This window comes from Scaptodrosophila lebanonensis, unplaced genomic scaffold (assembly GCF_003285725.1).
Source record: "Scaptodrosophila lebanonensis strain 11010-0011.00,11010-0021.00 unplaced genomic scaffold, SlebRS2 tig00000053-arrow-pilon, whole genome shotgun sequence".
Classification (NCBI taxonomy): domain Eukaryota; kingdom Metazoa; phylum Arthropoda; class Insecta; order Diptera; family Drosophilidae; genus Scaptodrosophila; species Scaptodrosophila lebanonensis.
The window spans coordinates 6,434,218-6,461,966 of NW_022060548.1; the positions used below are offsets into that span (position 1 = coordinate 6,434,218).

At 36.6% G+C, this 27,749-nt stretch overlaps 1 protein-coding gene across 1 annotated transcript; it reads left to right on the top strand.

Annotated features, from left to right (window-relative positions):
- The first annotated feature begins 3,716 nt into the window (after positions 1 to 3,716).
- On the top strand, positions 3,717 to 25,831 carry LOC115624261 (T-cell leukemia homeobox protein 3). The gene is made up of 4 exons (XM_030518885.1): positions 3,717 to 3,868; positions 7,938 to 8,356; positions 16,111 to 16,339; positions 25,633 to 25,831. The coding sequence occupies exons 1-4, from the start codon at positions 3,717 to 3,719 to the stop codon at positions 25,829 to 25,831; spliced, it is 999 nt and encodes a 332-aa protein (XP_030374745.1).
- The last annotated feature ends 1,918 nt before the right edge of the window (positions 25,832 to 27,749 follow it).

Genomic DNA, 27,749 nt, shown 5'->3' on the forward strand with positions numbered 1-27,749 from the left:
TTGTTGTTGTTGCGGTTGTTCTGTTTGTTGTTCTTATTGTTGTTGCCCCCTGATGCTGGCCTCCTGCCACAATGCAGTGCTGCATACTAATTTGCCAGCCTCCCCCCCTCCCCCTGCTCCCCTTTTGCTGCATTTCAGGATGTTGATGGGGAGGGAGGCTAAGCGTCATTTTGTATTCATACCAAGCACCAATTTCTTGTTGCTCTTGTTGTTGTAGTTGGCATTGTTGTTGTTCTTGTTGTTGTTGCAGTTATTGTTGTGCCTGCTATTAAGTGAAATAAAAGTAAAAATGCAATAAAAATGTAGCCCGCCTCTCGTTTTTGTTATTTTGCATTAAAATTGCATTACAATTGCTGTTGATATTGTTGTTGTGGCTGTTGTTGTTGCTGTTGTTATTATTATTATTGTTGTTGTTGTGTTTTTATTATGGCAATTGTTTCTCGGCTGTTTGCCATTTTCAGCATGGCTATTTGGCCGTTGTTCATGGTTGTTGTTGTTGCTGTTAAAATGAAATCCAATTAGCCGACTACAAGGCCTACGAAGCAACGTGACTTGTTCCCTCTACGAGTGTGTGTGTATGTGTGTGTGTGTGTGTGAAAGTCCTTTGGCATGTGCGTTTGTGTGTGTGTGTGTGTGGCTCACGCATTCAATTGAATATGCAGTAATTGCTGTTTCATTTCTGGTCATGATTTTTACAGCCCCCCAAAAACGTTGGAGCTTAAGTGCAAAATTGAATTTCTGTGATTAATTTTTTCCACTCACTTGGCCAAGTGGGCGTAGCTCCAGCCCAAAGATGGAAAACATTGGACCTGCTGCAAGGCAATTGAAAACTTGCAGCAGCCACTAACTACTGCTGTTCAATGGGCACATGCCATGCCACCTGCAAGTTGCAACATCAGTCGATTGTCTCTTGATTGTGTGGCCGGCCCATGCCCGCCGCAGACCAGCCAGACCGGCCAATGAAACTGTCAATTAACCTTTAAACGAAGCTAAGAAAATGCGAAAGTCTGACGATTTGCGAAACTACAGTCCATATCGCCTACACATGCATTATAATTACTAAAATAATTTTTTTTATTGTTGTTATATTGTACTTTTATTATACTATTATTATTTACAAAAACTGAAATTAAATTAAATTTAAAGATAAATACATTTACAACTTAAACTAGGAGCTTAGTCTTATTTACATTTCATACTATTTAATTTAATCTATTGGCAAGTTCGTGTTCTCACTAAGATCCTCCTTTTATGCGCCTTTTCAGCACACGCTTTGCACATCGTCACTAAGTTCTAGGTCCTAGTCCTAGGTCCTTTTCAATGTTTGCCGTTTTAGCTTGCATTACATTTTGTTTGACTTTACAGATTCAAAAACTGTTGACTTCAGGCACACCATTTGTTATCATTGATTTCTGATATTATTGATTTAAAAGGTATATTCCTTCAAAGGTGTTGACAAATCAAAAGTAGCATAATTCTATTAAACACCTAATTTTCTAACGGGTCGGAGGCATTAATAGACGTTATTGTATAGTTTTTTTCTTAGGGTTTCTTATTTTTTAAGTTGAAAATATAACATCCTATATACATATTTATTTTCCAATTTATGTTTGTATGCATGTTATCCGTCATTAACTATCGAAATAGGAGCTTCATAACCACCAATAGGAATCACACCATTCAACCCGTCTCTGATTGATTCTGATTATTAAATTCTGAAATTGTCTTACCTTTTGTAGTGAATGTAACTTGATAGATAAATAGAAAATAAGAAAGGGCTTTTTTGTACAGCTTTTAAGGCATTTATTTTACAATACTGCAAGTTGATGAATGTAAGGCTACATATGTATGAACATACTTGTACCAATGCCGACTCCGTTTATAAATAGAATGCAACAGGATTTCATGAAATGTATGCATTTATTATTTATAAATATTTATAATATATTGTGATTTTTTTTTTTCATAGAATTAGAATTTCTTAAAAATACTTAGATAAACTTACGAGCAGAACTACAAGAAAATGTGTATGCAAAAGTCTGAATTGTAATTGTCTGGCTCATGATTTGATATTCATGCAAGCAATTTCGACTGTAATTTTCGTAGAGCCGGACCCATATTCTTGCCTGGTTGGGCTTATCGCAGCACATGCCAATTGGGAAGCGATACGAGCGGGCATTTACACAGAATGCTTCAGCCGCTAATAAAGATCTCAAAGCGGTGGCTGTCAATTGGAAAAGTTGCGGTGGAAAACACAACAAAAGCAACAACCGCTGCAGACATTAAAAAATGTAGAAAGAAGTGGGGCGCGCGTGGCCAAGTAGAAAACCAGCGAAACAACAAGCACACCACCCCACCACCGCACCGCACCGTATCCCACCCCACCCCACTGCGAGCCCCCTCTGGCAAACAACGCTTTGTGAACTCAAACTGACAAAACGCTGCTATTTCCAATTGTGCTATTAATCTGCCACATTTGCACTTCTCCACACAACTTAAAAAAGTGTAGCAGCAATGAGCGGGGAGAGAGAGCGAGCGAGCCGAGCGACAGCCCTATCTAACAGTGCGCTGCAGAGAGGGAGGGAGTGAGAGAGCGCGAGATGGAGGGTGCGTGCGCGCAAGCGAGACGGAGATGACGCGGAAATGTTAAACGAAAATAGAAGCAATCAAAATAAAAACACATTCACATAATAAAAAACCCCAAAAGCAAAACGTTTTACATTTAAAATGACGTCGTCAAGCCAAAAGCTCCTCCAACAGTACAAATGGAGCGAAGAGTGCGGGCGCATTGCGGACTCGCGCGTTCGCCAATGAGAGCGCCGAGCGACGCCCACTGCTTTGTTGCCGGCCAGTGCTGCCAAGTTGTGTGCAGTGGATAAACCTGTTTAGCAGAGCCAATGCACAGCACTGGCGGGAGAGAGATGGCCACACAGCTTCTCGTTCCAACAGTGGGTGGAGTCTGATGAATGAGCGAACAAGTGCGCTTGCGACAGGGTAGTGGTGTTGGCGTCGGTTAGGAAGGCAAGAGGCATTTATTATGGTAGGTTAGGTTTAAACAAGGTGGCAAACAGGCTCGTTAACCAAATAGGAAGGAAGCAGTCGTCGCAGCAGCAGCGACGCTCTTGAAACTGGTTTGGCTTGTTCCGTCGCCGTCGTCGTCGCCGTCGCCGCTTCAAGGGGTGACTCCTGCCGCTTACTGTTTATTTGGCTAACAAGCTGCGCACTGTTCGGCCGCATCGACTTCGACATCGGCATATATTTTGATTGCATTTATGAAAAGCGTTTTCGTTCGCTCGCACGCGCCCTCTCGCAGCTCGCAACTCGCAACGCGGATCTTGTGACTCGCTTTTTAGTCAACGGCAGCACTTCAATTTGTCGAGTCGAGTTTTCTGTTCTGTTTTCAGTTCGAGTCTGGTAAATGCAAAGTCTTTAGCGTCGTGACAAGCGGAAATGCCAGTGACTTACTTAATCGTGATTAATTAGGCTCAGCGGAACATCAACGCCCGCTCGTCTTGTGTGTGTGTGTTTAGTGGTCCTTATAAAACTAACGAGTATTCCAAACAAGTGAAATAATTCCCAATACATTATCACTGAAATTTAACACGGATTTTTGACTACTAATTATTCGGTGATTTTTGCGTGTCAACTTGTTTGAGTGTTAATTGAGTTGGTGTGGGAATTGTGTTACCAAATTGGCGCCACTCATCGTCTTCAACATGTCCAGTCACGAGGAGGATGAACGCGACGATGTTGAGGAGCAGGAGATACATGTGGATGTCGATTCTGATTCACGTATGTCATGCGGCAGCGGCTCAGATGTGGATATGGATGGCGGCAGTTGTTACGACGAATCAGAAACACCTCTAAGGTGAGCCACAAATGTACATACATATATATATAAGGTTAAAGTTACAGCTAATCTAGGAGCTAATCTAGGAGCAGGCCTTACATAATATTTTTGTGTGAATAGTATGTTACAAGAGTAAGAAATGGAAGCTCACACATATGTAGCTTAAGCAGAGCAATTGTTGCTTTGAAATTGGAAAGGACCTGCGATATTTGTCAAAGAAGGAAATCCGTACTTATATATTATAATGTATGTATTTATATGTAAACCAAGTAATATTTCGTAGTACCAGGGCATATTTTGTATTACTCTATATAAATAATAATTATAATGCCATACAAACTCAAACTTACTTATTCAAATAGATGGACCTTTTAAGCGCCTTTTATCTCAATTGAGCTTTTCCATTTAAAGAGATGAAGAGCCTTTTCGCAGTTTAATCATCCAATCTAAGCACATAAGTACATAAAAAACTATAAAGCAATTATAAAAGTCGAATATGTAAATATATATCCAATATCCATGTATCCTATTTATGCAAAATATAGGAGAGATTATATTGACATCTTTCGTTAGACTTGTGATAAGTGTTATTCGATCGAGTTTTGTTGAAGTCTTAAATTTGTAGAAGAAAAGAGACTGCATTATAGTTGAGGCATGTTATTTAATCCGGTTAAGTGAGATTGAGTTTATGTAGAACCAAGCTTACTAACTTAGGACTTTATTTCAATTGCAACTTATTAAATACTTCAATAATGGAAATATAAATCAATTCATACATAATTTAAAACAATGTTTTGCAATTAAGAAAGTTCACAAAATATTCCAGTTCATTATTTTTTCAAATTTTTTAGTATCACTAATAATTTTGTTATGGAATTTATAAGAAAAAGTGTTAATTTGTTAAATCTATGGTGATACAAGCAAATATTTTGTAACTAAGAAATCTTTATTAGAAATATGTCGGGAAGTTTATATTATTCCAGTGAAATACAATAACAATGATATACTTTGCAAAACTTAACGAATTCGCGTTGGATTCCACGGTTAAGGTTATCTTCTTATACTATATAAACAATATTCATAAATTGCGTTTATTTGACTTTATTTGACAATTTTGCTCTTTTATAAATAAGCTGATTCATTTATTTGCTTTTATTATTCATAACTTGAGTTTTATATAATTGATTATTATTTTAATGAATTAGTTAGTATTCATATAATTTTTAAATGAATTTCGTTATTAAATTCTGACAATAAATATATGAAAGCATTTAAATGCACATTCCAAACAAACTCAAAGTCAGTCTAACTATTGACTTAGCATTTCCGATTCGAAAGAACGTGCTTTCGCTCGCTCGCCTTTGTTGCCACAATCGATAACAAGCGCAACTAACAAGCTGCCACAAGCCGAGAAAATTGACATTGAATGGGAGATCGAAAGACTATCCGCCGGGCAATAGCTTGCAACGATTTCGATTGACGGCGTGAACAAACCTCTAAAACGCTAATGAATTGCTTTAGTTATAAAACGGCAACGAAACCGAAAGACGAAAATGTTCAGAATGAAATTCAAAGTGCTCAATAAAAGCCAAAACTCCCTGAATTTGAATAGTGTAAGGCTTTAGTGTACTATGAGACTGTCTTCGCATCCCGCCGTCTTTAACGATAAAACGCACATTAGCAAGGCGCCAAAAAACGCGCGCTGATAACAAATTCCCCCAAATGGGCCCAAACGAGTTCGAAACAAAGCCACAGCCACAGCCACAGACTGAGACTGGGATTGAGACTCAGAGGCAGAGTCAGAGTCAGTCGCAGTCGCAGCCACAGTCGCATTCGCAGTCAGAGATTAACATTTTAATAGAGCGGACCATAAAAATGCCATAAAATGCTGGCTACGAAGAATGTGGAGCAGAAACCACAAAAGCCCGTTGACGTTGACAAAGCCAAAGAGTTCGATTCAATGGTTATATTGATGTGCGTTATGCTTTATAACAAGTTTTCTCGCATTTAGGCTTTTGTGTTGGAAAGTGTAGGCATCGTAAAAACCCATTTAAAAGCAACCTCAATAAATTGTGTTAATATTTGTTTAAAATTAAATGCCGTGCGTGACTTGTTGGATCGCCAAACGACTCCACTCTGAGGGCCCTCGTTTGATTTATAGAATCATACAAATGCGTCTAACGGCCAAAAGCATTTGCATAATTACTTCATTTTGCACGGCCAGTCGTTGATAACTGATATTTGTCGGCCTTTTATATTTTTCTACTTTTCACGTTGCGTATACGCCGCATGTGGCGGGCAATTGCTGTCGTCGTCGTCGTCGTCATCGCCGTCGGCAGCGACTCTTGGCTTGGCCTGGCAGTTGAACATGATTTCTGCATGTTTCTGCAACACGTTCGGTTGCCTTATCAGCGCCAGAGACTGGCGTGGGCAACTACCAACAACAACAACAACAACAACAACAACAAGAACAACAAACAACTTTTGGGCCAACAGTCTGCAGTCTGGCGCTTTAATTATTAATTTGTTCTCAGGCATGTTTTTTTGGGCCACGACGTTTATCGGGCGACACTTTTCAAATTAATGAAGCAAACTCATTATGTTGCACAGCAAATAATTCGCATATAAACGTATCTCTTAAATGCCAAACTAGTTTACGTTCAAGGGCTTAATAAAGGGATATACTTTATGTTTGTTTTAGGAAAAACTTATTGTGGAAGATTCCAGTTTTTGAACATACATTCAAAGACATTTTTTTTTTAATAATTGCCATTCCTTTTTCACGCACTCGAGCAAGGCAGCAGATGTCAACAATTGTTAGCTCTGGTACTCATTTATTTCTGTTTGTAGATGAAAGGACTGATAAGTTACTGCATTAGTCACTTAAGATCTTAAAAGCATTCAACATGAAAACGCACAATGATTGTAAACGCAATATGTACTAGACGGTTTAAGCCTTACAGGCAGATTTCTTTTATAGAATTTAAAAAAAGGGAAGGAAATATTAGTTATCCAATTGTATTTGACTAAACAAGTTAAGGTTTAACTTAAAAGTTAAATCAACATATTCAGAGAATGTCCTATTCCTTTAAATCTTAAACCATTTAGTTCTTAGAAGCCTTTAATCAGGCCTACATCTAATACGACTTGACATTAATGATACTAAGACAATCGAAAGATCAACTTTCAAAACATAAATCGGTACTTAATTACTTTAAATACTTTCATAAAAAATAAATACTCGCATAAAAAATATTAAATTCAATTATTAAATAAATTAACTTACAATTACAACAGTTTTAATTGAAAAGATTGAATTCAAAAATTGAAATTGAGATTGATAATTAAATTACAATTTATTTTCTTTAAATAAATAAATATCAAAAATATTTACATAATTAGATTTATTTTTTGAAAAACTACTTAGAAGTCTTTAAATATTATTGACATACAATTTAGGAAATTATAAATATGTATATATGTATATAAAACTTTTTGAATATTAATAATAATAGATAACTTAAACATTATTTAATTTAAAATATAAATAAAATAAAATATATTAAAATTAATAATAAAATAATAATTTATTAAAATAAAACTCTTCCCTATTCTTTGGCATCTTTGGTCAAATTATAAATGAATATAAAAGTAACTTATTTATAGTTATTATTATCTTAAATTTGTTTAATGAAAATTGTATGTTTCTAGTGACTAGTGCATTAATTTATAAGAATTTATTTCTTGTTGCACTAGGAAATAATAATAAAATAATAATAATAATAATAATAATAATAATAATAATAATAATAATAATAATAGTTTGTTATCGTAAATTATTCTTAAGCAAGTCCGGCTTCTAAAGTTTTTAAAACACATATGGTTTCTTTTAAGTACACAATACCAGAATCAAGATCTATAACAAATAACTGTGTAGGTTTTTGGAATATCGATTAATCAAAAGTCTCAAGTAATTACGAAATTTGATAAGTACATAAGTTGCAAACTAGTACTGCCTTAAAAGAATCATATTCCTGCAGAAACTAATCCACCTGCTTCCCAATTTTTTTCCTTCCCTACATATCAGCGAATCTCTGCAATCGGAACAGACACGCTCCTCATCTAGCGAAAATCTCCCCTTCAGCATATCACGCCTGCTATCCAAACCCTTCGAGACGAATAACAATCATCACAGTAACAACAACAACAGCAGCAGCAATGGTAGCAACAACAACAACAACGGCGCCGACAAAGGCGCCGAAGACAAAGATCTTCATGCCGATGATCACGATCTTGCCGCCTATAAACTGGCCACCAGCATTGCCAACTCAACATACGGCAGTGCCGCCGCTCTCTACACCTATCCCCATCTCTATCCCTCGGCAGCGGCCGCCGCGGCGGGACATGTGCTGCGTGTGCCGCCCCAACGCACGCCCCTCACTTGGGCGCTGCCGCCGCTGCACCACGCAGCGTTGGCTCATCAGGCGGTAAAGGATCGCTTGGCAGGTGAGTCCCAAACCACAAAACAAAGCGTCCCAGAGTTCCCCCAGCATGGGGTTGTTGTTTCGTTTTGTTTTTCGGCCTTTTAATGGGCGTGCACTTAAAAGTTGTGCGGCCTCCGAAGAACCAAAGCACACGTGCAACGGTAGCAACAACAATAACAACCACAACATCTTGACAATAACAAGCGGCTACTGTTTGGCATAATGATTAGTGTGTGGCACGCACAGCCACCACACTCTGAAGAGAGATGCGTTGCAATTCATTCGCTTATTAAAATTTTCAACACACAATGGGCCTTTTTGGAACTCTTGAGAGATTGAATTCGGATGGTGGAAATGTTAGTTATTAAATCAATAATAAAAGTTAATAACAATTGGGTGTTCCAGTGTTTAAAGTTCCATACACACTTAGTTGCTTTTTATCATCCAAAGTTCTGGCTTTTTTGAAGCTCTTACGAGAGTGAGTTCAATTGAAAATGTCCAAGTCTATATAAATATTAACAGGAATTAGCTATTTATTGCGGTTCACCTTATAAATAACAGTTAATAAGGTAAATAAAATGAGAGACGGAACTCAGAAGTTATTAAATAGGCCGTATGTTTTCCATAATTATGATAGTAAGTAATAGTAAATATATTTGAAATAATCGATAGTTTTTTAATATCATGTCCAAGCCTCTATAAATATTAACAGGATATAGCTATTTATTGCGGTTCACCTTATAAATAATAGTTCATGAAGCTAAACAAAATGAGAGACGGAATTCAGAATTTATTAATTAGCTCGTATTTTTTCCAAGCAAGCTATAATAAATATATTTGAAATAATCGATAGTTTTTTCAATACACGATTTAATAAGATCTAAAGACGCAGATTGTGTTGAGATTCTATAAAACTACTACTCCGAAAGCAGCTAAGGATAGTGCCTCTATAAGCTTTATATTTGTACAAAAGCTTTAAATCTATTATCTTCAAATAATTGTTACGTCTTTTTATAATGATTTTTGGAAAACCGATAGCTATTTTAGACTAAACATATTGTCAAAAGAGAGAAAGACAGTTATGTAGTTTTAATTTAATCCTGTGCAAAAATCTGAATATCGCCCTTGGACATTCATTAAGCCATTAAACCAACTTTTGTTAAGCTGTGTACTCTAGTATGAAAGCGGATATTTACAAAATATTTAAACGTATTTCTCTCACATGTCAGACTTGGAAAACATAAATTATTCTATGAGTTTTCCATTTCAATCAACATAAAAATATTCTCAAATTAAAACCTTAAAAAGGACTGTTTTCCTACATAGATTTTACGAGTAGAAAAGAGTAGAGAACAATAAGAAATATTGGACGCATTCATCAGAACTCTATGATCTGTAATCAGTGGAGAACAATTATTTATACCTGATCATGATATGTCAAGGCATATCATAGCTAAAGAATAAATTGAAGCTTTTGTTACAAGTAGCTTAAATAAATTAACTTATATATGTATTGTATTCAAAAAGATTTTTAAATTTTGATTAAGTTATCAGATTAGAGGAGAATTATATATGTGTGGCTATACGAATTGTGGTTATATACTTGTATATTCTTCCATGTAGTCGGTCATTGCATAGACGCTTCACAATAACATTGGACAGCAATGGAATGAGATGGACATGGAATATATATTGTATAGACATCAAAGAAATAACAAAGATCATATTTATAGTAGAAAAGAGGCACAAGAGCTTGACTTTAAAAAAGCCTATAGACTCAAACTATAGACCCAGCAGAAGTATACATATACAAGTAAATCACATTTTCCTATAACTGAAATGCCTTTAAATGAAGAAACCGTCGTGTATTGTCTCTCTTCAAATATTAACTAACAATTTCAATAATTTTTAAAATATATAATACAAAATTGTAACAAAACAGACCATTGTGCTGATCTGAAATGCGATGGCTTCGCTGAACTCGGCTTTGTAACAAATAGTTGAATACTGTTTTTTGAATATTCTTTTTAAATTGTTCCCATTGTGGGCTGGGCCGCCCGGCTTGATCGGAGCGCGCACGTGAACGTCACACTAATAAGCACGATCAGAGAAGTCTTTTAAGCCAACATGCCTATCGGCATGTCATTGCGACTGCCTACATGAGGCCCGCACACACGGACACACACTAAGCCAGACACACACACAAACAAACACACTAAGACAGACAGATCGAGGAACGTGAGCTGCAACCCTAAAGTATAAAAACATGTTTGCCTTCAAATGCGCAATCGCAGCTTAAGTTAAAAACTTAACGCTGTGCCACCGCCCAGAAGTGCGCTCTCCTGTTTGGCGATGCGCATTTGCATAACCCAAACAGGAGGAAGGAGGCAGCCAGCAGCCAACAACCAGCAACCAGCAGGCAGCATCCTTTGACTGCCTTTTGTTAATTTGTTTACATTATGAGCTTCACTTGTATGTACAAACACGAACGCGCATCACGAGCCGCTTAAATAATGAGCTGGCGTTGATTTTATTGCGTTTGACTTTATCAGTTGGCCTGAGAGGAATAATCAGTCTCAGTCTCAGTCTTAGTCTCGGCCTGGCTATAAGTCATATTTGGCATTTCATTTTAGTTTTTTTTTTCCACTTCGGTGCAACAGTCAAAAGCAGCTTAGGAAGTTCTTTTAATGTCTGTCCTCCCAGCCCTGCTCCCGCGTTTGTCTTTTATGGCTGCCGAAACAACAACAACAGCAACAACATCCGCTGATCAGCAAGCGGCTCTCTCTTAGTTATTTTAATGAGCTGGTTTACATGACTTTTTAATTTCGCGCAGAGTCGAAAGGAATTAATTACGCATTGGGCGGTCCTCAGACTCAGAGTCACTCGCCAATTTATCGCACATACCACACTTCAATTTGGAGCAACAGCTGAACTGACAGAGGCAGCTTTTAATTAGTCAGCACCGCACCACTACTCGTACTCGTACTAGAGTAGTAGAATTTTTCTTTTAATTTTTCAGAAAGAAAAAAAAAAACGCTGTCAAGCTAGAGATGGGCATGGCAAGGACTGTTTCTATCCAATGCGACACAAGCACGGACGCACTCACAAATGTTTCTTAACACAAAACAGAAATTTAGGGATATGCGGATATATAGTTTTTCAAATCGTATTACAAAAAGAGACTGACATTTTTAATAAAATTTAAAAAAATATTTGACTTAAAGTACATAATAGGAAGATCCCTTATTTTACACAGTTGTTCAGATTAATTAATTATTACTAAAAATTCCACATTAAGAAAAGGAAGATGATTGACATTTATTTTTAATTAAATTTAAAATAATGTTGTTTTGACTTAAAGTTATAGGAAATCCCTTATTTTAGACAGTATTTCAGATCAATTAATTATAAGTAAAAAAATTTACATTAAGAAAAGGTAGACAGATTTTACTTTTAATTAAATTTTTAATAATGTTGTTTTGACTTAAAGTAATAGGAAGATCCTTTACTTTACAAAGATTTTAAGAGTAATTAATTATTAGTGAAAATTCCATATTAAGAAAAGGTAGACAGATTGACATTTATTAGGTATGAGACTACTCTTACAGAATATTTAAAACTGCTCTCATACTCAGGAAACGAACTCACATTATGGGATTCCTGTTAGTTCGTTGAGCTGTGCCAGGCCCAAGGTAGATTGGTTCCAGAAACAACCGTGTAAAAAAGACATTGGTGATTGGTTCCTTATCTCTAAAGAAATATATATGAAACTTTTAATTTTCAAACCGTGTTATATCAAAATCGTGTAAAAAAAGACCGTTTAAAAGCAGAATTAGGTGTCATTGAAAAGTTGATTGTTCATGTCCATGGCACAGAAGCACTTTCACGATGGAAGAAGAAGAAGAAAAACGCGAGTCATGTCCATCTCTATGTCAAGGGCCAGACGGCAGGCACACTTTCGAGTGCGCGTCAGAGTCCGAGTGCGAGTGCGAGAATGAGAACGCGAACGCGAACACAAACAACGGGTTAGCCTGTAACGAACAGGAGCGACAACTGCTCAATTTTTTGTCGTTTTGTCAACCACTCTTCGTCAGATGTTTCGTACACTCCCGCTCTCCCGCTCCCACTCTCTCTCTCTCTCACACACACTCTCTCTGCAGTCACTCGATTGCTGTGCGCTGCGGTCGTCAATGTCTTGTTTTGTTTATTGTGTCGCTTGCCTTGCGCTGATAAGCTGGCGCCTTGGCTTTTTTCATTAACAAGACAAACGACTTCGGCTTACGGTCAGCTCAGCAGCTCAGCAGCTTACGGCGGCGCTTCGACTGCAGTTTTGACCCCTCATGTAGCGCCATATGATTAATAACCTTTGCGCTGGTCGTTGGTCGCATTTTAATTTGAATACCAATGCCGCGTCGCGCTGACAGACGCGCAGCGGGCGCCAATTACGAGTCGAGCCCTTTGTGAAATTTCATAACCCATTCAAAACTATAAACAGCACTCTGGCCTGATTTATCTCCACTGCATCTATATGTATTTATACTCCTGAGCTACTACCTACCTGGACTTTAAGGTCAAGTGCTTGGGATGTGGCGCACATTGCGCCTACGCCGGATGGGGCGGCCGCAGAGCCACAGAGCCACAGGCTGGCGTCGCCATCAATAATGCATGCTAAAAGCTTTTTGCATTATTTTACGTATTTTGAAGACAGTTTACAGACAAAAAGACAGAACGACAGACAGGCAACCCCAAGCCTAAGCTCACAGCTCTCAGCTCACCGCTCTCAGCTTGTGCTCAGTACGAATAAGTATCTTTAAGATACAAAAACACAACACAGCAGCACGGCACAGAAGGAAAAATCATAAATAAATGTGTAGCTCGCATAAAATGACGCGGCAGGCAGCCGCCGGCCTGGCTATAAAATTATGCTTATGTGGCTTCTGGCGGCATGCTTGCTTGAGATCCTTTCCGTCTTTCCGCCTTTCCGCTTTCCGCCTCAAGGATATGCCCGAGCACTTTTGCCAGGGATGTGCGCAAATCATGTGCGTGGCCCAGCAGCTTATGTGGTGCGATAAATGGCTTTTTATTGAAATTGATATTGGTTAAAATATTAAAATGCCGATTTGGGGCACATCCCATCCCATCGATGTGGCCGTGGCCCATGAGAAATGTACGCCAATGCCGCTCTAACTTATGGATACGAGTATACGAGTATTTCTGGTATTTATGTGCGCTCGCTCGGGAAAGGGTTGAAGCCGCTCTTAGACATTGTGTGATGTGAAAGCGTTGCCAAAAGCTGAAATAAAAAACATGATTTGTCAGCTTAACACTCACCATACATTTGGCCATGATATGTGAAATGTGGGAGGGCAGCCATTTTGTGGGGGTCTCTCAATTCCAATATGGTTGCTTAAGGGAACATAAAACTTCTATACACTTTACCGGCTGAAGCTGTAGTTTACGATTGGAAATTTCATATGCTTAAGCAAGAGATTATTCCACTCTCAATTTTATTGGCATACATGTATGTTTATTCGTGTATACCCTTGATAGCTGTTTAATGTGATTGCTAAAAGAGCCGATTTACATATCTGCTAAAATACATAAACAAATGATTTGTTATAGCAATGGTAGCAACATATAAGCTGATTATACATTCTGATATTAAATATGTTGCTTTGAAAAATTGATCTTCTGAACTTTATTTCGAATAGTAAACAATTGCTTTTCAAAGTAGACATACATATGTTGAAGGACAACACAATAATATATAATATATTGCTTGATTTATAAACATTTTCAAGTAAAATGATTCGCTTTAATTAAGCAGCCCATCTGACAACTTTATTTATTTCTGTTATTACTTACGTTTTATTTAAACACTTCAATACATAAAGCATTATTTTTTATGGCTTTTTGTGACAATGTTGTTGAAATTCCATTCGCATTATTGGAGTCACTTGGCACGCTCTCTAAGAAATATACACACACGCAAAAAACCAAATTTAACGAACTTTTAATTATTGGAAAGGGACAGCAGCGTCAAATGGCAAAATTTAAATACTAAGAGGATCGAGGACTCTTCCGGAGTACGCCTGGAACAGTATAGGCTAGGATAAGACGGCTGATCAAGAGAGAGTCGTTATCATGCCGCTGTGTTCTGGTTCCTTCGGAGAGACTAGTTTCATTCCAACTTTTTCGCTGTCTGTTCGGTAGTTCCCTTACCAGCTCATCTACAGTGCAGCTCTGCTCAATATTTCCGTGTACCGGACCCCATATGGGGTTGAATTTATTCTTATTTTAAAACCATAAAGAAGAAGCTATGCGTAACACCAAAGATTCTGCAGACAACCTGTTCTGTTTAGTTTCCCTCTGCAATGCTTAAATTTTCTTTTCTTTATATTGTCTGTAGACATTGAATTCTCCAGGTTAGATAAGATAGATTTAATAATTACATTTTAATAAATTACCATTTAAGAAACTACATAATAGCTCAACCATTGGCAAACAAATTTCGCATTTATAATATAGGGAGGGATTTGTGATCGGTAGTTCCTTACCAGCTCGTCTACAGTGCAGCTCTGTTCAATAATTCCGGAACTCATATGGGGTTGAATTTTTGTTTTCATTAAAACCTTACAAGAAAAGCTATGCGTAACACAAAAGATTGCCCTCTGCAATGCTTAAATTTTTTGTTTGTTTATGTTGTCTATAGATATTGAATTCTCCAGGTTAGAAGATCTAAATTAGACAATTACATTTCTATAAATTACTTTGTATATTAAAAATTACAATACCTACTCAGGAAACTAAAAAATGGCTCAATCATTGGCAAACAAATTTCGAATTTATACTATGGCTACGCTTTATCAGTTATTGCCAAAAATCTGTCGACAATCTAAGCCATATAATGTGGAGCTGTTAGATCCAAGTACTAAGTAGTTTGCTAAATTTCAAATGGAATCGCAACCAAATGAGCCGTTTGTCGCATGACCTCAACCATAACGTTCAAGCCGGTTTTTTTTTTTTGCTAAATGGGTTGTCGTTGTTGCTGTTGTTGTTGTAGCAACGACGACGACGACGACATCGTTTTAATATTTTGGTGACTGCGCCAGGCTTATCGCGCCCAATAAACAACAGCAGCAGCAACAGCAACAACAAAAACAACAACAACAACACGCACAGCAAAGTGAGGCGACTGTGAGGCAGGAATGTTAAAAGGTTCAGCGCCAGCCGCCACTGTTTGCCAGACAGGCCAACGCCTGCGCCTAAGCGAAGGTAGAACCAGAACCAGAGACAGAGACAGAACAGAGAACAGACCTGAGACTTAAGACTGAAGACTGACTGACCATGTCCAGACATTGGGTCACTTACGCATCCTAACCTTATGACTCAACCTTAGAGCGGACTGAATGAATGAAACCGATGTCGCGTGCTTTGTCTACAAAACAGATAGATAGAAGGGTCCGAAACGGACCCAGACCCAAACCCAGACCGATCAGGCTACGACTACGACTCTATGATAAAGGCTGGGCCGCAGCAATTAGGCAGAGTCAGTGACACTTAAGGGCTGTGCCCTTTAAATTGATTTCACGCAGGTAGCCGGATAGTTAAGTACTTGAAAGATGCCTCGAGACAGGTGCCCGTGTCGGCGGAAGTAAATATCGGAAATTGCTTGTTATCTTGCCTAGAATTGAATTCTCTGTCTGCTAATTGCTAATTGCCCGTCAAGTAAGCCACTAAATGCTTTTCACTTTCTTCTCTTGTAATCCTGCACAGCTGCCTTCCCCATTGCACGTCGCATTGGACATCCCTACCAGAATCGCACGCCGCCCAAGCGAAAAAAGCCGCGCACCTCCTTCACGCGCATTCAGGTTGCCGAGCTCGAGAAGCGTTTCCACAAGCAAAAATATCTGGCATCGGCGGAGCGAGCGGCACTCGCACGCGGCCTAAAAATGACAGATGCCCAGGTGAAGACGTGGTTCCAGAATCGGCGCACAAAATGGAGGTAAGCTGACAAGCGCCGCTATAAATTAGTAATCGTACTAGTACTTTGAAAAAAGCAAAAAAAAAAAGAAGAAAATCAATAGTTGTCACGACGCCACTCTAGACAAATCGTGTGAACAGCTTTTAAGTCCCCGTCACCCCCACTCCCCTTTCCCGTTACCTACCTTTTTTATTTTAACTAAAATACACAACAAAGCGGGCCCCGCTTTTCCTAGTCTAGTGTTGGGTTTGGGGGGCGTAAAAGGCTCATTAAATATTCATGAGCACATTAAATGAAAACGCGCAGCCACACACACCCCCGTTACAGGGTTGGCAGTCCAAGGGGTGGTTGCTGCATTTTTATAACACGATAGCAACAACAACAACATAAACCCTGACTGTGCTTTACAGTTACATGCTAAGTAGCTGGCTCCGGTTTGTTGTTGGCCTGACACTTGACTAGCAACCGGAAAAATGGGAATAGAGTGTTAGCTAACAATTTATTTTAGAGTAGCGCTTCAATTTCCCATACCTTCTTAACTAACCCCTTTAATCGCTCTAGATATTATAATCATTTGAAATGTGGAAATAAGAACAATATGTGGCAATTGAGATTTTAATCAAACTGACTGATCTTTGACTAAAACTCTAAAGAAAGCTTTGTTGCCACAAAGTTTTCATTTATATAAGGGATTACTTTATTTAAAATAAATAATCTTAAAAAAGGAATAAAGTGTTACCTTACAATTTATTTTAGAGTTTAGCTTCATTTTTCATACCTTCTTTTACTAGCCCCTTTAATCGCTAATAGTATAATCCTTAGAATTGTGGAAATAAGAATAATATGTTGCAATTGAGATTTTAAACAAACTGTCTAATCTTTGACTAAAACTCTGAAGAAAGCATTGTTGCCACAAAGTTTTCATTTATATAGCGAAGCACTTTATTTAAAATAAATATTCTTGTTTAGGTAAGAATACAGAAGACAATATACACACAATTCTGTTTTTACACGGTACATTGGTTCCAGAAAAATTCGTGTAAAAAAAGACATTGATCATATGTTATTTTGAATCGTGCTAAATGGAATAAGGTTTTGCAACCATGTATAACATTTATAATTTTCAAACCCTGTTAAATCAAAACCGTGTAAAAAGAGAATCAGGTGTAATGTAAATTTCAGATTTTTTATCGACAAAATATTTCCAAGTTATTCCATAAATATTGTCAATTGATTTGTATTTCAATCGAGAAATCACAGAAACTTGTAAAAAACAGGAGGCAGTTCTATCTTTTAAAATAAATAAATTATTATAATATTTTAAAATATTTTTTCGTTAGCAGACGAATAGCCTGCTTTATTCAGTTATGTACGAAATAAAATTGAAAATAGTTAAGAGAATTTATGTAGAATTTCTTACTGACCATAAGGATATTGAATTTCTTTGCCAACCTAAAGAAAAAATTCCATACACCAGCTGTCCACCGTTTTATGTTTTGATTTACAATCAAATTTAGGGTTTCTCGTTAGTAAAAAATATAAAAACACAGACTGTCTTTATATCTAACAAAATTCAAAAGAAAGATTGTTGAAATTATTGCCTCATATTCAAGATTAGTTTAAACACTTTTTTGTTTTATTTGCGGCTTAGAATTTATTTATTATTTTGGAAACGTTTTAAATTAAATCTTTGAATGAACAAAGGTTTTTCGTTGGATTAGTCATCTGTAAATTATTATATTTATTTTATTATATTACCTTAAGAACCATTATATTAATTTAATCAATATCAATTAACTAATTCAATCACATTACTGCTTTATAAAAAAATGCTTTGAAGCGGAAAAAAAGGAGATTAAAAGTTTAGAAGGCAATAAACTTATTTGTTCAATCTGATATCATATCGGATGCCACATTACAAAAGACCAAGTTATACTTGTATATAGATATTTATTTTGTATTTAAACATTTTGAAATTATGGTTTTGTCAGCCATACAATACAATAATGTCGCAGCTTGATGAAAAAATATAGTTTTTGATAGACAAAATGTAATATTCAGAAATTACAATTGCACACTTTATAATATTTGTTCGTTAATTCAAAATAATTGACCTTTATTTGCTTAAGTGAGTTAGATTTTTAGTTAAAGCTTTCTTACATCTTTTATGCACCATCTTATTAAAATTTCAATTCAATTTCAAATTCAATTTCAAATTCAATTTAATTAAAAATTAAAAACAAACACTTTTCAGCTGGCAATTTAATTAGTAACATTTTTAAAAACACATTTTTAAAACACTTTTCAAGTCCCAACAAATATGTTTTTCCGTTCAATAAATGCTTTATGGACGTACATATATCACATGATATTAAAGTTATTACAGACAGACAGACAAACAGACACACACATTATGCGAGTGATTTACATTCTGATTTATGGCGCATATGGTGGAAACTTTCCACAATAGTTGTGTGCATGAACATATGTATATATACACATATATCCATGCATATACTAAGCAATTAATTTTGCTGCCTTATCGATGCTTCCATGAATAAGTAAAGCGCTTATTTGTCTATAATTTTATGAGGCAGTGAGGCGTTGAGTCGCTTGCGTGTCTCTAATTAGTTTCTATTTTATTATTGCTGTTAAAATATAACAATATGGAGTCACATTTACATACATACATACGAGTATATATGTAGGTATATATGTCAGTTATTATCGTTATAATGATGACTGTGTTTATAGAGCGGCAACTAAATGGACAAAGTTTACAAAGTGCCGCCAACTTTGTCGACAAAAAGAAAACAACAAAGAAGCAAATAAACGTACACGCCCAGGCGACGGCGACGGCAACAACAACAACTGCACATTTAAGACGCGTTAATTGCCGCTTACCAGGCCCGTTCGGGCCTCTCGGTTTATCAGCCATTTTGGGCCTATTTCAGCTCGTAAAAATTAATGATGTAAAACGCAGCCACGGCTCGTTTGTGGCTAAGTGAAATGGCAACATTATATAATGCCGAGTCGTGCCATTATGTACATGAACTATACAGCTATGTATATGCATGTGTACGCGTGTGTATGTGTGTGTGTGTTCGCGCTCGTAAACATTATGTGTAATTTAGTTAAATGCAAAGCTGCAGCTCGCTGGTAATTTGAATAATTAGCAACGGCGAAAAATTCCAACATGGCGTATGAGTTATGAGCATTAAAGATTGCCGAATGTACTTTTAATAAATTCGAGCTCATAACCCGTTCGACAAGCAATTTAACACACAGCACGAAGTGGGGGTACGACAGACTTCTCTAGAGATATTCGGTGTTGGAAAAGATTTTATTCCCAAAGTTGAAATATAAACTATGGTCTAAACCTTAAATTCTTTGAACAAACTTAAGCTATTTCCGTTAGGGTAGTTCTATTTGCGGGTTATATTAAAAAGCTATATGTAAGTAAGAGTGAAAATAGTTTTATAATACTTTACATTCTTTTAGCAATATAGGTTGATCTACAATTTTTGATAAGCCTCTTGTATTTGTAATAAGATAGAAATTAAAGCTTGGAATAGTGTGCTATCAAAAGTTGGACAGCCCTTATCTAAGCGGGAAGTTTTCGAATTATACGACCTAATAACAAAGACTAACGAAAATAGAGAAAAATTGTCTTTACCCGTATTTAGTTACATATTTCTCTTTTAGCTCGATACAGATTCTATAGCTTCGATATCCCTTTTTAGTCGCAGACAAAACTTTTTCAGTGCAAACCTTTTGCCCCTCGAGCCATTTTTCCTAATTTGAAAAAGGAAAGGAGCCTGAGAAACCAATTCGAGCTATAGAAAATTAATAAGAAATCTGTGGGTGAATACAATATTTCGAGCTATAGAAAATTATTAAGAAATCTTTGGCTTTAATACAACAATTCGTTAATGTAAAACTTCTATTTAAATATTAAAGATTTTAAACCCATAGAAAGTGTTTTTTTGCAACACCTAGCAATGAAATGAATTTGAAACTCTTGAATACGTGATTTCTGTGACACCGCTGATATGTGCTTTTATCGCTTCTGTTTCTGCTGCTTTTTTTATTTAACGACATTATTATTGTCAGTGTGTAATTGCTTTTATCTAAACAGTGTTGAACATTTAAAACAAAATGCATGTTTATGCGAGTAAATACAGCATTTGTGCGCAATAAATAATTAACAACACATTGCGGGCCGCAGTTTGAGCAATTGAATGAAACTTGTAGCTGTCAATTCAACAATATGCAGACAACAACAACAACAACAATGGCTCTACAGACATTTAGCAGACGTGGCAGAACACCAAGAAGGGCGGCGGCGACGGCGACGGCAAAAGAAAAATTGCCAGCCAGTGGCCATAGCATACTTTGTGGCGTTGATGCATGAGTCCTGCCAGCGCGAACAAATGGCAATGTCTGACTGTTGTCTGGCAGTAGAAGGACCTCCCAGCTAGCAGCATTTTTTTCACTTTCCTGCCATTTTGTTAGCCTGCTTTCGGTACATAATTAAATTAGCAAGACAAGGCAGGCAGGCATACAGACCCTGGGGGCCATAACTCAAATTTTTGGGCAAAACCCTTTTTAATTAGACAGAGTCGTGCATCAAATTGTTGCCAGAACTTGCACTCGCAGCAGTAAATCTTAAAGATACGCACCACACATATATCTAAATATACTTATGTGGCGACGACTGAAATTAATTGCCCGCATATGCATAAGTTATTTGGCATTCGTAGTTTTGCTCAAGTTGTTGGCAAAAAGTTGCTGGCTGTGCTGAAAGCGGTCTAATTAAAAATTTACACACACCCACAGCCACACACATGCATGCAGGCAGCGGCAGAGGAAAATCAATTTGGCTGAGAGCAAAGTTTTCCTTGGCAAAGCACTAAAAATCAAATGAAATTAATTACGGAAGCGATGCGAGCAGCACTCACTGACTGACGGCCATTTGTAAATTAACTTTGAAGCAAAAGTTGCTGGCACGTGTCGTCGTCGTCGTCGTCCTCGTCCTTGTTGTCCTTGCTTGTCGTTCTGCCAAGAACTTGAGTGAAAATCTTGGGCAAGTTTTTGTTTTTGTAAGCCTCCGGGGACGCTCCAGCCAATTAATGGCCTGCCTAAATTGTTATGTCTTAAAAGATAATTACCCAGTGCTGCCTTTTTTGGGGGCCCGACAGGGCACGGCAGAGCCCGGCAAGGAGCACTTAAGTGGCCGGCCACCAAGGATATTGTCGTAATTTGTTGACGTCGTTTGCGTGTAGTGTGTGAAATGATTTTAATTACCAGTCCTGGGCCGGACCCCCACTTCCCGACCAGCTGCTAACTGCGCGACAATTGGCTCGCTTGTAATTCATTCAAATTTGTGGCAACATTCATTTCAACTGATATGGGGCATGCCCCAAATTTATAGTATGTCTCCACCACTGCCACGCTTTAATAAACATCTTAAGCTAATGCGCGCCCATTTATCTAAGACTTTCAACAGCCGACTGACGCCGAATGGCGCCAAAAGACAAACATTTAACATTTGTGTAAAACGTTTTTACATTTCTCGCTTGGCCCGGCCAGGAGGAGGGGTGTCGGGGTTGGAAGATAAATTACCAACGTGGGCAAAGAGAGCAAACCCGAAACTGCCAGATATGGTAGTATACCAAGATATATTCAGCGATGTGTGTGAATGCCATTTGTTTTTGTTTTTTTTGTTTGCCGTTTTGGAGTTTTTAATCAATTTTCGTTGAATTTTTCATGCAGCGTCGGCAACATTTTTTTTATTATTATTATTTCTTACTTTTTTCGGTAGCTGCCGCCGCTGCGATAACGGTACAGCAGAAGAAAAAATTGGTAACACGAAATGTAAAAGCTGAGCGGTGAGCTGCTGCGGAAAAATAACTCACGAGCCGCCAAGTCTGACAAACGGCATAACTCGCACTGTTCAGCTGTGAAAATTGTAGTTATTATTCAGAGAAAATATAGAGTGTGTTGCTCAAATAGCGACTATACATACTATATGCCTATTTTGAAAATAATGAAAAGGAGAAAAGGAGAAAATATAAATTACGGCCAAGGTATGGGTTTGTGCCAGTAGCTTAGAGAAAGGGATGTTATTTGATAAATAATATATGTATAGTATATAGATGATAAAGAACCTGGTTCAGATTGTAAATGAGAACTAGCAGCAACTAAAGTGAATTTCAATAAATCAAAATTATCAAATTTATCAAAATTAATCGGAAATGATAAAGAAGAACCAGGTTATAAATGATAAATAGAAGCAACTAAAGTGAATTTCAGTAAAAAAAAATTTACTTTTTTACACTATTTAATCAAAATTCTGCCGAAATCAATTATTCATTATAAATATAATGTTGACAAGTATTTCATTTCTATTCATTTAAAATATTCAAATAAAACCGAAAAAGTATTTAGATCTAAGAGAGCCTAGCTTGCGAGTGTTCATTTAATATTTTCCGCACTATAAATTACATTGTTTTTTAAAATGATTTAGAAAGATTAAAAATTATTCATTATAAATATAATGTTGACAAGTATTTCATTTATATTTATTTAGAAGAAGAATTTAGATCTAAGAAAACTTAGCTTGCAAGTGTTTTTCCGTACTATAAATTAGATTGTTTTTTGAAATGATTTAAAAAGAGCGAATACGCAAAAGCTAAATACTGATGAGTAAATATTAATATATATTAATATTTTAATATTTACATAATTGATTTTTTACCTCTGGCAATAAAAAAGGCTCTCCATTCAACGGAAGAATTTACTTTGGATTTTTATAATAACAATTTTATTTACTAATTTAGTTTTATTTATTTATTTATTGTTAATTACTTCCTAGTGCAACAAGTGGAGTTACCTATATGTTAAGCACTAGTCACTTTAAGAACTCTGTTGCTAAACAGGGGGAGTGTCCGCTTAAGGGGATACCTTTTTTATACTCCGATCGAATGTTTTAGAAAAAGTGTCCGCCGAAGAGAGTGTGCGGATAGAAGAGGAGTCCGTTAAGGCAGTTTTCTCTATTAATTAGTTAGTTTTTAACTAGTTTATATTGCTATCAATATCTAATATAATCTATAAATCACATTCTATATTTCTAATATTTGGTCAGTTCAACCAACAGTTGGACAAAGTTTTGTGCCTCAGACACAGGCGCAGAAGTAATGCATTTTTAATGCGAACCCATTTAAGTTATGAAATTTCATTCTGAATGATGACACTGGCGATGAAAACCCTAATGAAAGCGTGTTCAACTATAATCATGACATGTGTAGGCCACGCACACACACACACACGCACACACACCTCAAACAAAGTAGATATGCATGTTATTTGAATAAATACATGCGACTAGTTGTTGTAATTACACACAAAGAGATAGAGCGAAGAGAGAGAGAGAGAGAGACAGGATTGAGAAAGGCTGCCAACATAACAACTTCATTAGCTCATGAAATATTCAATATGGCGGGCACGACAAACCCACCCCCAACTGTCCCCTGCTGCATGCATGCTATTGTGTGTGTGTGTGTGTGTGTGTGTGTGGGCGGGTGGTGATTGTAGACGGCACCACAATTAGAGCAAAAGCTGCGCAAACGCCGGCCAATGTGCAGCGAGGGCTTCGGGCTGGTGGGGGAGGGAGGAGTTGTTGCAACGAACTCTGTTCGCTCAGGCCAAATGCAATTTTGTTTTGAATTATTTAGTAGGCTCGTTTTGGCCAGAAACTGAGCTGAGCACAAATTGCAAATTGATGTCATTTGTTGTTGTTGTTATTCTTGTTGTTGTTGTTATTCTTGTTGTTGTTGTAGTACTTGCATTTAAATCCCTTTTAAGCGGCGCATTTAAAATGTAATTTAACGGCGCATAGCTGAATTGAAATTAATTTTCAAAAATTCAAACGAAAGTCGAGCTCGTTTTTGCACTTGGAATATATGATTTGATTATTTTTAAACGATTTTTATTAACCTGCACAACACACGTGTCCCACCCACACACCCCTTTCCCTGCCCCCACACATCTACACACGCACACACACACACAGAAATATAATGACTTAATGACTGGGGTTTTATTACTGTCTGATTGTCTGGTCTGGTCTGGTTTGTTCCGATTCGATTCGTTTCGATTCAGTCATCGTTTACTGTCTGCTCAATGACTGAAATTAATTTCAGACAAATGGTTTTTCAATACTTTCCATTGCTAATGAATATGTGTATTAGGCGATGCCAAGCGACAGATAGTTGTAAATGATGTCTCATTATTCTAAATGCTCGATTGAAAATCGACAAAAGCAACTCTGGTGTGATTAGTTTCAATAATTATTGTTCTATATTGATCGATAAATGCTGGGATGCTATAATATTAAGGCAATAATTGTAAACGAGTTGTGTATAAAACTTTTAGCTGCAAATCATTTAGGAAACTGGCATAAAGTGTTAGATGTTCGACAACTTTGAAAAATCAAGTGAAATTTGCCCTTGAAATTGTGTAAAATTTATTACAAATTATAAACATATCGATAGATCTCAATTTAATGCAATCGATATGCGGTAGAAGTTTAAGAGCTGCTTTCAGATAGCTGCTTACAGGCCTTTCTGCTTCCTATTCAGTTTGAAGCATCTCGAGTTGGTTTAGATTCTTAAGTTCTAACTTATCATAATTATATTTATCCAGCATTTTTATCTACATATACATTGAACATTGAATTTTCAAGCATTGTCATCCGACTCTCATAATTTCAAGTTTTTAACTCTATAACTTAACTCTATGACACCCCAAGTGTCAGCTTAAAATCAATAAAACAAATTTCACCTGAACAGGCATGGGTTTATAAAGCATTGTTAAATATAGCCTTTATAATTCCACCTTCAAAGTTTTCTGGTTGGAAAATTAATTAATTATTTATGATATGTAAAAGTTAATTATTATAGAAATGTTGTTTCTTATTATTTTAAATAAAATTCGTAATACATATTCTATTGAAACTACAGGCAGTTTTCTAAATTTTAAAATATGTTTATATACTGTACTTGTATTATTTAAATTTTATATACTTGTCTATACAGTGGGTGTCAGCATATTCAATGCAGGAATACAATAAATATTTCAATTCAGTAACTTTTGAGAGCATTGAAAATATTGAAACATTAAATTGATTGTAATTGATTATCTATTTAATAACATATTTTTTTTTTTACTTATACTACATTTTTTTCAATATCTATCAACTATTCGTTACATTTATTAACACCCTTCCACAATTTCTGTTTCACTATTTGCAGACGTCAAACAGCCGAGGAGCGTGAGGCCGAACGTCAAGCTGCCAATCGCTTGATGCTCTCCCTGCAGGCTGAGGCCATCAGCAAAGGCTTTGCGCCCCCCACCGCGCCCCTCTCCTCACAGCCGAATGTGAATGGCGCTCCCCTGGCCGCCCTCCACGGCCTCCAACCCTGGGCAGAGACGCATGCGGCGGGCTGCTAATACACACATTGTTCAAAGTAGTTGAAAGTTTATTTGTGATAAATTTTGCTTTGTAAATAGTCTAAGGAAATGGCGCAACCTTCTCTGCATTAGGCATACCAGCACCTTAAGTTATGAATTCGCGGTATTTCTGAATCAACGAAAGCGAAACACAATGAGGAAATTATTTGTGATGTTGCACATGGAGAAGTAAAGCTCATCAAACATGAAAGTTAGAGTATTTAAATAGCATTTGATTCAATGTACTCAAATGTTAGAGTACTGCAAGAATGCTTTCATTTCTTGGCACTCATTTTAACAAAGACAGACCACCCGAAACATTAAACGGATTAAGGAAAGTTGCAAGAATATGTTTTAAACTTATTTGGGTAGTCATTATCTTCAGTTTAGAAAATGTAATAAGATGTAAACATTAAATGGCAGTTCATTTGATGTTAGAGTACTGCAAGAATTCATTAATTTCTTATCAGATTCGAGACACTCAGTCATATTCATTCCATCAAAGAGTGGAGTGTACTTAAAAAAAAAGCCTAGCAACAAAGGAATTGGCAGAAACTGCAAGAATATGTTATAACTTGTTCACAATTATTTGGATAGCCATCACATCATAGATGACGGTTTCCACTCGAAACGAAATACTGTATGGCAAATAAATTAATTTGTTCTTCGTAGCTCACTACGATTTGTGTTCACAACCAATGCCAAGATGGCATAATGTGACTATTGTTTTTCTTTTTAAATAAATAATGTAGGATCAGAAAAATATATACATTTTCATAAATTAAAAGAAGCTGTATGTTTTATGTGAGTTATATAAATGTTTGAAATATTTGTCAATCTATAACTTTCACTGTTTACTGGCATTTCGTTTCTAGCGGAAATTGGAATGAAATCATTTTACTCACTTTTTAATATTATGGATATGACGAATGAATGACTTCTTGTGGTTCTCTTTGTGAAAAAAGGTTAAAACTTCAACCATTGATTCTTGATTGATTCACTTGCTAAACATTTACATGCGCTCAATTTCTCAGAAAATGATATGCTAGAACGAATGAGTATTCGCTTTGTAGAATAAATTGCTCCTGAAATCTCTACTGCTATATAAGAATGGTTTTCAAATCGATGTATAGTAGAGTACTGCAGGCACACTCTTTACACTCATTGCACTATTCTGAAATAAGTGTACCAGCATTTAGTTAAATAAATTGAACAGTATGTGAACAGTCCCTAGTTGTGAATACCATTTCATCAAAACAAATCAATCTTGCAGCTGATATGTCTCTGATATAAAGGTTATTTGATTTTAAAATCAATAAGAAAAAACAACACAAATAACTCACTCTATGCAGTTTTTGTTTTCGGTGGTAAGAAGCCGTGCCACACGCGTATATAGAAATGGTTTTAGATGAGAAATGTAAATACTTAGCTTTACTTTAGATACGCCTTAGTTCTCTCCTAGTTACCCCTCAAATAAGTTGTAAGCGAGTAGTGCAGCATTTTTTAGTTAGTTTGTGTAGCAGCAGCAACAACAATGTATCTCCAGGATGTCAGCTTAAACATACTATAAATATGCAAATAAAGTGAATAGAAAGACCCAATTGTATGGCCGTATTGTAACATTGTGTGTAGACCTAAGCTATCAACTGGCATTACCTACTTAGTATTATAAATTATAAATAGTAAACCTAATATGATTATTGAACGTACTCGTAAAGCAAAAGCAAAAGCAATGAAACGAAATAAACACATTACAATCAAACCAACCCAACCGGCGAGTCTCTCTCTCTTTCCAAACAGTCGCTGACAGCAACCATAATTATTATTTATGGGGAGTCAAACGGTCGAATGGCATGGAACAGGAAGCCATATGCTTGTCTAAACAGCAAAAAACTAACAACAATTAGCCAACAGACGG

Coding starts and splice junctions, on each gene's coding strand:
- LOC115624261 (XM_030518885.1), top strand. CDS start 3,717: ATGTCCAGTCACGAGGAGGATGAACGCGACGATGTTGAGGAGCAGGAG. Junction 3,869..7,937: donor GAATCAGAAACACCTCTAAG/GTGAGCCACAAA, acceptor CCTACATATCAG/CGAATCTCTGCAATCGGAAC. Junction 16,340..25,632: donor AATCGGCGCACAAAATGGAG/GTAAGCTGACAA, acceptor CACTATTTGCAG/ACGTCAAACAGCCGAGGAGC.